This window comes from Marmota flaviventris, chromosome 19, assembly GCF_047511675.1.
Source record: "Marmota flaviventris isolate mMarFla1 chromosome 19, mMarFla1.hap1, whole genome shotgun sequence".
NCBI lineage: Eukaryota > Metazoa > Chordata > Mammalia > Rodentia > Sciuridae > Marmota > Marmota flaviventris.
The window spans coordinates 19580099-19592261 of NC_092516.1; the positions used below are offsets into that span (position 1 = coordinate 19580099).

At 61.5% G+C, this 12163-nt stretch overlaps 1 protein-coding gene across 2 annotated transcripts in view; it reads right to left on the reverse strand.

The window, feature by feature from the left end:
- Positions 1-12163, reverse strand: part of Gtf3c1 (general transcription factor IIIC subunit 1) — a 64368-nt gene that overhangs the window by 27240 nt on the left and 24965 nt on the right. The window contains exons 7-12 of one of the 2 annotated variants that reach the window (XM_027948603.3): positions 8458-8619; positions 6100-6215; positions 4617-4929; positions 3866-4026; positions 1475-1611; positions 430-583 (exon numbers count right to left, since the gene is read on the reverse strand). In XM_027948603.3, coding sequence (XP_027804404.3) covers positions 430-583; positions 1475-1611; positions 3866-4026; positions 4617-4929; positions 6100-6215; positions 8458-8619 — 1043 coding nt within the window. Of the gene's footprint in view, positions 1-429; positions 584-1474; positions 1612-3865; positions 4084-4616; positions 4930-6099; positions 6216-8457; positions 8620-12163 lie in introns of both variants that reach the window. The other variant, XM_027948602.3, reaches the window with a different exon arrangement.

The following is a 12163-nucleotide window of genomic DNA, read 5'->3' on the forward strand; positions in this document are numbered from 1 at the left end:
GGCCCCAAACTTGACATTTTACAGAAATCAACAAAGTGAGACGGAGGTGATGGGTCAGTGGGCTGGAGGCTGGCATGCTCGCTCGCTGGGCGGCCACTCCCTCCTGCCCTCCCGGGATGGAAGGTGCTCCACCTTCCGAATGTCCCTGAGCTCCTCCTGACGCTGCCTGCCCTCTCCCTCCCTTACCCAAGGCCAGCTGCAGGGGACTTCTGCCTGGGTGACTCGCCACTCTCACATCAACCACGCTGTCACTTTTTTCTGTATCCATCTCTCAAAGTTGGGAACCCCTGATCCCCAGGTCAGGGGCATGCTGCACACTGGGACACGCGGAGTCACCCACAACAGAGGGACCACTGAGAGGTGCCAAGACCGAGGGCGAGGGGCGGGGAGGCCCTCAGCAGGGCTGGCGCGGGCCCGGGGAGCCAGTACCTTCTTCTTGATGCCGTCCTGGATGACCGTGGTGCGGTACAGCCTCAGGAGGCCCTCCTCGGACAGGTTCCGCACCAAGCGCACGATGGACTTCTTGCAGCACTTGGTGGCCACGCCCTCCTGCTTCTCCTGGTCCATGATCATCTTCTGTATCCTGCGACGTCACAAAATAAGCAGTTCAGGCTGCCCATCAGAACACAGCAGGCCACTCTATACGCCAAAGGACCCCCCCGACGGCACCCAGCACAAACCAGGCGTGATGGGGTTCCTCCCCCAGGAAGGTGGGCCTCCAGGAGCCCTGAAGACCCCTCCCTACAGCACGTGAGGACATGCCAGACGGCCCCCTACAGGGCCCCCAGCCAAGCCCTGCCGGCACCCCAAGGCATCGGGGCCTGGGACAGCTGGGAGGGGAGCGGGGGCGGGAGGCTATCGTCCTCACCAAGTCCAGGCGCTCACTGATTCTCTAGCTAAGGGACGTTCCCGTCACCACCGTCCCCTCAGACCTGAGCTGCTCCTTATTCCTCCTCGACACATCTCACTCTCTAGGTCTCACTGAGTCACACAGTGACACTTCTAGATCTCTGGTCACAGAATGCCAGGTCTAAAAGGCTCGCTAGGAACATCTCGCCAAGCCCCTCGCTGCACAGAAGAGGGGACCAAGGTGACACCGAATCTGCAGATGGCCCCTGTCCCCGAGTCCAGCCCCAGTCAGGGACTGAGCATGAAGAAGCCACGTCCTTGACTGAGGGCAAGGCCCCTCCTCTGAAGTGGCCCTCACGCTGCCTGCTGGCCCAGGAGGCGCTGGCGGAGGGGGCTGCAGGGACCGGCCACAGATCGGCCTCCTCCAGCCCAGGCCAGCGCTGCTGGGGCCGCTTCTCCTTCCTTACAAGCACCCCCCCAGCCCACGGTGGCCTTGGGGGGCAGAGGCACGCCCGCTCCCCCACCCCGTCAGGCCCAGCTTCAGAACGGCAGGAGCACTCGGACCCTCCCGACCACAAAGGGAGAGCAGAGGCCGACGGGGCCGGGGCAGGTGCCCGGGGCTTACGTGAACAGGCTCTCGATGAGGCGGAGGTTGGTGACGGCCTCTATGATCAGGTTCCTGCGCTTCAGGAGCCGGTACGTCTTGTGCGGCTTGTCCTGGCCCGTGCCGTGCTTGCCGGTCCTCTGGGAACCGCTGCTCTCCTGGGGGACGAGACAGGCGGGCTCAGCCAGGGCCGGACACTGCCAAGGGGTTGTGCCCTCCTAGCCCTCAGGAAGGGAAGTCAAGAGGTGGGTCCTTTCAGGGTTCTGAAGTGGCACAGCCACCTGCCAGCAGGGGCTCCTGGGCCTGGGGGATCTGCTGGCCCCAGAACAGGCCTCAGTGTTACCGCAGCAACCCCAGGGCCCACCCCAGGGAGGCAAGGGACGGCTTCTCACTGAGGCCCATGGGGTTTGTGTCCTCAAAATGCTCCACGGCCTTCTCAGTACCACCCACCTCACAGGGGAGGAGCCCAGGACTGTCTGCGCCACTGAGATGGAGTTGGGACAGGGCCCCTGCGCGTCCCTCGGGAAGCACCGGACTAGAAGCAGCGGCAGGCTCTGGAGCCCAGCCCGGGTGTCCCTGGGGTGAACGGGAGCCTACGCCACGTGCCCTGGGTCAGACGTTGGGGAAGCTCAGAAGCGAGCCCTGGGTGGACCCTAAACCCAGCACACGCCCCGTGGGTCACTGGGCACAAGTCACTGTGTGGCGGGCATGGCAGCTGGGCACGGCTTGCTGGCCGGCTCCTCACTCCTGGCTGGGGTAGCGGCTCAGCACAGCCGTGTAGGTGCACTCGGCCCATGTGGGCACTCAGGCCGGGCAGCACTTCCACCAGGGGGTGGGCTGCTGGGCCCAAGAGGGCACCCCGAGGGTCAGAGCGAGCACTCTGCAGGCTGCTGGCCACGGCTGCTGGGGAGCGGAGACACACCCTGCCAAGAGCCACCAGGAGCAGAGGACGCCACTATCCCCAGAAAGACCCAAAATGGGGAGGCAGTGCCACCGCCATTCAGGAGTGACTTTCCACTGGAAAGGAGCCGAGTGGGCAGAGACCACGGAGCCCCAGGCTGTAGGCAGCGCGTGCTGGGGCCTCACAGACCTGATGGCAAGGGGCGGGGAGAGGAGGGCAGGGGACACAGTGGGAGCCCTGCTGGGGACAGAGCTGGCAGGCCCAGCTTCCCCAGCTGGTGACAAGGCCAGTAGTGATGGACAGGGAGCCTGGGCACCCAGCAGGGAGGAAGGGCTCAGTGTGTCTGTGAGCACCCCCACCGAGCCCCATATGTCCACAGGGACAGGAGCAGAGCACAGAGGAGCAGCAGGGCAGGGTGAGTACGGTCCCCACTTGGTCCTCACTTGATTCAGGGGCAGCCACCAACCCATAGGGGCCCCACGTCCCCCACAGCCCAGAGCTGGGATTTACCCTGCAGGGCCGTACCCCAAACCAGCAGCAGCAGGAAGCCACCCACCCACCACAGCCCACCCCCAGGGGGCCTCGTCTGCTCTGCTCCCAAAGGCCTGGCAGAATCGGAGGCACCTTTGGAATCACGTGATAGATGGCATCCTGTGCCCGTCACCTTCTAACCCCTGTCCTCACACGGATGACAAAGCCCTGGCCTGCCCCACTGTGCCTTTGAGGCCTTGGAGCATGCAGCGCGTGGACAAGATGCCGGACACGCTTTCTGATCTGTTTGAGGGTTACTCTTCCCTCACAGCGAGTGCTCCTGGCCTGGACTGTGGCTGAGTCTGTGCTGGACAAGGCACCACTGACTGGCAGGGTGGGGCGCAGCGCTGGAGCACTGGCCCGCACAAACCAGGCCCCGGGCTGGACATCCAGAGCCACAAAAAGAAAGGAAGAAAACATGCAGCCGTAGCCAGGCGCAGGGTGCCCTAGCCCTAACCCTGCATGCGGGCAGGGCTGCCTGGAGGCCGAGGCAGGAGGACCACTTGAGCCTGGTTCGAGGCCCATTGGGCAACATGCCAGGACCTGTCCAATCAACAGCAGCCATAACCAGTACCCCGGCCTGGCCGCCGCACTGCTGGGAGAGTCCCCTCCCTAAGTGGTGACAATCAAAATGTCTCTTTGGCCAACGTCCTCTGGGGCAACACCAGCTCACAGCCATCTAAACTGGCAACACAGAATTCCTTGCAAAGTAAACTCGAGTGAAAAGAATAAGCTGTTGGAGAGGGAACCTGGGGACATCACAGTGCAGGTGACTTGTGTGCAGGGTGCGGGCACGTGAAGGAGCGTGGGAACAAGGACGTGGCTCCCGTGAGCACAGAGCTGGCCCTTGGTGCCTGGCCCTGGCCCTGCCCCTGCCCCTGGCTCGGCTGCTATCCTTGAGTTTCAGGCACAGGCAGGAGCAGGCTGGCCCAGCGGCCAGGCTCCCTCGGAGACAATGCCCTCCCCTGGCCAACACCGACCTTGGGGTTGTCCAGCCGGACCTCCTCGATCACTGCGATGTCTCCGCTGTTGCTCTCCACGCAGTGGGAGCCGAAGGACACGTTGAGGTCTGAGTTGTTGCTGGAGTCCAGCAGGCCGTCCCTGCCCGCGGGGCCCCGGCAGGCCCTGTCCTCGGCAGCTCCTGCGGAGGAAGACGGCTGCTTCTTCAACGGGTGTAGGTTTAGGACTTTCCACCCACCTGTGACGAGGGCAGGAGGGGAACCATCAAGAGGGAAGGGACAAGGGCTTCTGTGCTTGGCAGCCACAGGAGCCAACAGGCCACACCTGCTGACTGTCACTTCAAAGACAGGTGAGGACCCGCGGGCAGCCAGTGTCCCTCTCACAAGGCCAGATGCTAGATCTGCAAACCCGCCATCAGCCCCACCTCCAGGGCGCTTCACAAACAGTCATCTCTACTGAACCAAAACCCCAGGGAGCTTTGGATAGATGTCGAGGGAAGGGAACAGAGGAACCTTCCGGAATTCTATTCCTTTAATAGTAAAAACCTAACAAAACATTTGCCAAGGACACTGCTGTGCAGGCAGGCAGGAGACAGACCACATGACTGTCCTCGCCAAGCCTCCTAGGAGATGCGAGTGACACCTGTGCGCCCCGACTCAGGGCAGCACCGAGGGGCCCGGAGGTGCCTACTGAGCTGAACGGCAGCCCCTGCAGGTGCCCGCAGGCCCAGGCGCTCGGCCCCACACGCCCCCACCCGTGCCAGCCACCTACCTTTGGTTGGCGTGGAGTGATGAGGCTGGGTGCCTGGTCCCAGGTCCACAGAGGACCTCAGGTGGCCCTGGGAGGCCCTGCCCCTGCGCTTGCTGCTGCGGCTGCTCTCTTCCTCGCTGTCCGACTCGGAGAGGAAGGCGTCCTCGCCCTCGGGCAGGAGTGTCTCCTCGGGCACCGAGGCCAGGCTCACAGTGGTCAGCAGCTCGCTGCGGGCCTTCTCCCGGGCATACTGGCGGCTCAGGTCGCTCTCCTCCGCAAACACGCATGAGATGTACTTGGTTGTCCGCTGCCGGCCCTCGTCTTCCATGAATCCCTACAGGGGACAGGAGTGTGTTTATTCTGCTGAAAAGAGCCTACTGCACCCACCACAGGCTGGTAGCCTGGTCTTGCTGTCCCCAGTGCTCTCCTGTCTCATGGCCTGGGGCCCCTTCCTGCCCTGTCTCCTGGCCCTTGCTTCCACGAGCCGGTGGAGACGGCTCCGGATGCAATCCTGCCCCCGTGTGCACTGAGACTGCGAGCTCCTGGGGCGCGGGGTCCTAACGTGACCTTCCCAATAGCCTCTGGGCCGGGCACAGGCCCGGCTCACAAAAATAATGGTCAGCAGGCAGGGAGTGTTTGTCACACAGAATTCAGTGGCTGCCGGGCACTAGAGCGTCCAGGCCTGCAGCCACAGCACAGGACTAGTGGCCTGGTCATCGCTGATCTGTGCTCACTTTATCTTTTGGAACAGGGGGCGGAGGCTCCATGGGGTAAGGAGTGGCGTCAGTGCACACGGCACAGGGGTGGGGGGCACCAAGTGCTCTGCCATCATGAGCTCACCCAGAATCCTGCCTTCAGGCAAAGTGTCCAAAATGTGGGCAAGAAGAGGGTGACGTGGGAAAGTTTCAGTACCCAGGGTGGCACTAGTGAGGGTAACAGAGTTTCTAGGAGGTGGGACCTAGTGGGAGGCCCTTAGGTCACCATGCTCCCAAAGCGGTTCTGGGACCCCAGTCATCTTCTCTGTCCTTCTGGCTCATGATGGAGCAGTCACTTCACCATGTGTCCCCGCAATCATGTGCTGCGCAGAGCCAGCGACTGGACACTGCAGAACCACGAGCCAGGGCAACCTTTCCTGAGTCACATCCCACACAGTGACAGAGAGCTGACTGACAGGGGCAGCAGGAGGGCAGGTCTGGATCACAGAAGGGGACACGCAGTTAGCTTGCCCGACGCCCTCCTGTCACGTAAACACGGAGTGGGCAGGTGGACGGACACTCACGGCCCAGCTGCCCGTCCCCACCCGGGAGCCAGCTTCAGGCGTAGGTGCCCTGCCTTGTGACTTCCCAAAGCTGACAACTGCTCCAGGTCTGACAAGTGGGGACAAGGCCGCAGCAGTGACGGGGGAGCCCCAGGGAGCCTTTGCTCCTAGGCACAGATGGCAGGTGATCTGCTCCTCTGACACATGGCTTCGTGAGTGTGCGCTGGGCCCAGCCAGACGTGTTACCTTGACGACCTTGAACCTCTGGAGCAGCCGGCAGAGCATCCTGGCTTCCAGCTTTCCCACGTTCATGGCCACTCGGATCTCAGCCTGGGAAATTCCTTTGGTGCCTCTGCGCTCGACTGTGAGGAACAACAGCGTGAGCCCCAGCCGCGCCTGGGCAGCTGTGCCAAGTCACCCCCCTCCCAGGTGCAGGGGCGTCGGAGCAGCAAAGCCACCAGAGAGGGTAGGACGGGCCCTCCTCTCCTGCCCCCCCAGGCTCCACCAACACTTGAGAACAAGACAGCTCTAGTGGGCTCCACCACACCAGCACCCCAAGTGTACGGCCACCGGGGCTCGTCCACCGGGGCTCGTCCACCAGGGCCAGGAGGGCCATTTCACTCAGCAGCAGGAAACCAGCCCTTTCACATGGACTTTTTTCACCTGAAGGAGACCAACCCTCCTGAGCAAACGTTCACGTACGATCACATCAAAATGAACCCTACCACCACGTGGGACCATAATGCACTGATGAAGGCTTTTCAAAAGCAAAAATCTTTAACTGAGAACTTTTTAACGTGCATTCCCCAGGTTTCTTTCCTGGTAGACCAGGCACTGGGACACCGACGGCCACGCTGTTCTGCAGCGGCCTTCAGCGCGGACCATGGGAGGAGATGACTGCCTGGTGCCCTGGGGAAGGACTGGCTGCTGACCGCGCACAGCTCCGTGCTATGTAGGTCCTCAACTCTCGTCCTGCCACCAACTTGGCTCCTGGGGACTGTTATCTCATCTTCCCACGAGGCCCTTTTAAACTCTCTCTTCTAATCTGAGGCTGAGGACCCCAGGAAGGAGGCCAGCGGGCAGTGGAGGTGGGCCCGTGCCCAGGGGATGTGTGAACCGCAGGGCAGACTTGGCGGCCAAGCTCCTGACTGCTGGGAACCCTCTCCTATCCATTTCCTGCCAGGAAGCCAGTCAGGGCGAGGAGGCCCTGCCCCACGGCACGGGCAGGAACAAGAGGGGGCCAGCTCGCCCAGGAAGCCGGGACACTTCCCATCAGCAACAGGCTACAAATGGGAACGAAGAGCTAAGGGACACTGTCCCCAAACGGGGTCTGAGGAACCCATCCTGCCAACTGCCCGGCCGCCCTCCAAGGAGGCCAGCGATGTGCTGTGTGGCTTCCAACCCGCGGCTGAGCCAGGGCCCTGCGTCCTCTGCCCCCAGTGGCACTGGGTCCCTGATGTCCTACACAGATTCTGGGGCCCAGAGGAAAGGTGAGGAACGGGAGAGTTTTTGTCCCTTTGTCATTAGGACTCCCAGCCTGTGGCGACCGCAGGCCAGGACGTAGGGCCACGGGTGCCGTGCTGTGGGTTCGTTCATCTCCCCCATCTCCATCTCTGTGGAGCCGGAACCCTCCCTGCGGCAGTGTGGGGAGCGGGGACCTGGGGGAGGTGACTGGGGGGGGCAGGGCCCTTGTGGATGGCCGAATGCCAGTGTGTTTCCACTGATTAGTCACCACGAGAGCAGGTGGCCTAGCAGCAAGGCCACTCTGTGTCTGTCTCTTCTCCACAAATCCGCGACCCTCTGGCTTTTTGTCCAGGCATGGAGTGGCCTAAGGCCAGAGCCAGAAACTGAGCGATGCCGGGACCCTGTCTGAACTTCCTGGCCTCCCTAAGTCTAAGGCAGAGTCAAACCTTTTCTTTATAAATCATCCAGTCTTGGGTGCTTTGCTATAGGACCAGAAAATGGACAAGATAAACAGCAGTTTTTTTTTTAATGCTTTCTACGTAGCAGACCCTGTTCTAGATATTTCAGCCCTCATAATTGGTAGCGCAGGTGCTACCCCGTGTGCAGGTCAGTTTTAGACATCGACCTGACTGGATGCAGTGATGCCTGGGAAAGGATGATTTCTGGAAGTGTCTACAAGCGTATTTCTGGAGGAGATGGGCCTGTGAGGGGGTCGGCTGCTTGGGGAAGACCTGCCCTAGGGTGGGCAGGCACCAACGAATCAGCGGGGGCCCAGGGAGCATGAAAAGGCGGAGAGGAGAGGTGAATTCACCCGCTCCCTCTTCTAAAGCTGGATGCCCTTCTGCTCTGGGGCAGGCCTGCCCAGCCTCTGTCATCAGCAGGCCGACCCCTAACGAATTCGGTCCGTCTCTGTCCTGACATGTGGCCTGGTCCTGCCTAGCTAGGAACCCCAACACACCCCGCTTTACAGATGAGGGGATGAGGCTCGGAGACTAACACTGCACGGCAATGTGGCACCAAGGCTCTGAACTTGACTCTGACCCAAGGGAACCGCGGAGCTTCCAGGCACCACAGCCTCCGCCTACGGCCTCCACTCAAGTGCTCCAGAGCGGCGTCGGAGCGGGCGCCAAGGGGACTCACTGAGCTCGTAGGTCTGCGTGAGCATGTCCCGCTCATACACGATGTCCACGGGGGGCAGCCCCTTGGAGATGGCCTCCTCGTCGTCATCGTCATCATGGTCATCTTCAACCTTCCGCTTAAATTCCTTCAGCAGTTTAAGGCACCGAACCATGACGTTGGTCCCTGGGAACAGGAGCAAGGTTTGCAGCGGTGAGGAGACAGGACCTGAGGGGTCACGACTCCCCCTGCAGACAGACGGTCACCCCGCCAGCTGACAACTGCACGTCGGGGCACGAGGCCTGAAAAGTACCTCCACTTGGTCCTTAATGTAATCAGAGACGCCCAGGGAAGGGACAGCGCAGTGCCTGCTGTCCTGGGATGTGGCAGCCTCTCCCGCTGGGCGGTGGCTCCAGGCTGGGGACCTGTGCCTGCCCTTGAGCCTTGTCTCCCTGGCACCCAGGACGGGGCCTGCGTGAGGAGGCCTGCGAAGGGGACCTGGTGACAAGAGGAAAGCCACGGGGGGCGGGGTGGCAGCAGCACAGAGGGTGCCGTGGCTCTGCCAGCCAGGCCTGGCACAGAGGGAGGCACCGCAGACACCAGTGGGGTCAAGGGCTCCTGGTCTCTTATGGTAAGATACGCCCCAGCACTGGCCTCGGTCACGGGAACCTGCTCGGGTTCTGAGCACGGCCTGCAGCCTGGGCAGTGAGGCTGGGCAGCGAGGCAGAGGATGCTGGGAGGCTGTGAGCCATGGTCACTCCTTGCCCTGCAATCACGCAGGGCGGTGTCAGCAGCCATAGGGCTGACAGGGCCTGAGACGCAGCAGAGGTGCTGTGGCTGCCTGCTCCGTCACCTCACCCTGTGAGGCCGAGGTGCTCTCCAAAGGACCAGAGCAGCTCAGCTGGGTGGCTGCTGGGCAGGTCTGGGGCCAGGGGGCAGGTCGCCCTGCCTGTCCCCCAGAGCACAGCCAACTTCTTTACCTTATGTCCCAGCCACACTTTCTTTGTATGCATGACAAGTCAGCCTCAGTTTATTTACCCAAACGTCTCTGCACTTTGTCAACACACCAGTCCCTTTCCCCGAACCATGTCAAGCACATCATGGCTTTGGAGACCCTCGTGTCCCAGGCAGCAGGCCCAGGGGTCAGCACCTAGACTCTCCTGCTCCAGAGCTGGGTGAGCCTGCCCAGTGGGCTGAGGCTGCAGGCCACAGGCCTTCCTCAGCCTGACCGCCTTGCCTGTGACCAGGGCTAGACACAGCATTTGGCCTCCCGGGGCTGAGGGTCAATGGAGGAAATAGGGCAGGCAAGGGAGGGACGGGCCTGCCTTCCTGATTCCAGGGGACCCGGGGACCCTGCTGCACGCCCTTCACACCACACCTCTCCCACAACTCTGGAGCTTGACCGGCCTTGGAATTCCAATTCTGGGGACTGAGGATGTAGCTCAGGGTGAGCACCTGCCCAGCCTGTGCGCGGCCCTGGACTCCATCCCCAGCACCCCAAAACAAGACAAAACCCCCGAGTTTTTATTACTGGAATCCCTTAAGCTGCTATTTTCCATTTCTGGGGAGCATGTTCCAGAACATTAATTGGCTAAAGCCAAAAGCAAAGAGGGCCCCAGGGAGCGCGAGTGAGCACAGGCGCCCAGAGCAGCTGCCTGTCCCGCCACCTGAGCTGCCCTCTCCAGACCAGCAACCCGCCCTGGGGGAACTGGGGGCTGGTGATGGCAACCACTGGACCTGGCAGGGCTTGCTCCCAGGAACAAAGGGCCAGGTGACCACAGTGCCTGAGGAACCTTTTAAAGGTACAGTGCACTGCGGTCAGCAGGTCAGCACAGAGGAATCCCGGGCTCTCCAGCGCTGCAGACCCAGGGCTGAACATGGCCGTTCGAGGAGCCAAGGAGGAGGGCCAAGCAGGTGGTTTCAGGAGCTCTTTCTCCTCCTGCTCCTCACCTGGTGCCCTGCAAGTCACTGGCTTTAAGGAAGAGGAAACTGAGGCTCAGCAGATCACGTGATCTAATGGACCCCCCCACCTGGTGAAGCTAGAATTTCACGTCCCTATCAGGAAGCACAATTTACTGGTAGAAAAAATGCAGTGTGGACGTGGAACGGACACGAGAGCCTGCGTTTCCCACGTTCTCAGCGAGAACCCTCATCCGGCCACCTGGCAAAATGGCACTGTCAACCCGAGGGTCCGAGACCGGGAGAGGGCTGCTGGGAGCTGCCAGCAAGTGTCACATAAATCCAGGTGCCACCTCACCCCACCCCACCCACCTCTGCGTGGAGACAGACCACAGGGCACAGCGTCACTCAGTCTGGGGAACCTTCAAGGAAGCCACCTGGAGGGACCACAGGGACCTAAGACCTGGAGCCCAGACCCAGGGCAGCCAGGACCACGGGCAGAGGGCACGGCTGCAGGCTGGGCGCGGGCAGCGGACTCGGGTATCTGCTGGGAACCTGCGGCTGCCTGCTGCACCTCCTTGCCTAAGGGACGTGTTCTCTCTGCATGTCAGTCTCCTCAGCTGAAATGGGGACACACGTGGCATCTCCTTCACAGAGTGCTCAGGACACAGTGTGGCATAGGAGCAGCGCTCAATGGACCCCGTTACTGCCAATGTCACCACTATTATCATTGCCACAACCTGGGAAAACACAGCGTTGAGGATCAATTGTCATACCCAGTCACTGGGACTGAAAATGTCAAGGTGGCCTGGGGCCTTTAATTCAACTGGCTTCCACAAACATTTGCTCTGCACCGGTGGGGACAGAAACAGAGGGGACAGGCTCCCTGCACCACAAGGGGCTTCCCAGGAGAGGCCGGCAGGGCGGGGAGGGCGCTGGCCTGGCACCTGGGAAGCCCCTGGCCCCACCTGGGGAGGTGTTACCCCTGGGCCTGGTGGAGGCCAAGCTGAAGCTAAGCAAGAGCCTGAAGCACGTGCTCCCTGGCTGCACGGCCAGGCCACCCTGCCCTCCTGCTCTGCTTCGAGCACACAGACGTGGACATGAGAAACAGCAGGCTGGCACCAGCAGGGGACAGCAGTGACAGTGGGGGGATACTACAGATGGTCTGCCCGGCAGAGGGGCAGAAGCAGGAAGCAGGAGGGGGCTGAGCAGGGGCGGCCCAGTCTCTGGGGGGAGGCACCAGAGGGGACTGAGTGCTGTGCAGCCTCAAAAGTCACCTTCTGGGTCCAGTTCCTGCCCGAGCACTGACCCGGCTCTGCGACCTCAGCAAGAGATTTGTGCCATTTTCTTGGTAGCAAAATGATAGCATGGGGTGGTCAGACCAGAGTGAAACAAGTCCCCCTCGACATGTCATCTGGATTTCCCCACCTGCCCACTCGGGAGTGACCAGCAGGTGGGCTCACCATGGGGTGTCACTGCCCACTTCCTGCTCCTAAGGGCAGAGGGGTGTCCTTTCTGATGACACAGGAAGCCAGAGCACGGCACGACACATGGGCTCCCGGAGGCCAAGGAAGTCCTATGAATGTTCTTGGTCTAGTTTCACAGTCACCATTAAACACCCCCTGCAAGTGTCACCCCCCCCCCCCCCAGTGCTTAGGCTGAGTTGGTGACCCACACAGTTGAGCCCCCTAGTTCTCCAAATGAGAACCACAGATGCAAAGGGCCATGTGTAAACTGTGTAGCACTAACTCCATGACCACCTGAGCCCGGGCCAAGAAGGTGACGTCACCACAGTCAACTCCCTGGTCCCTTGTTGCTTGCCTCTGTTAAC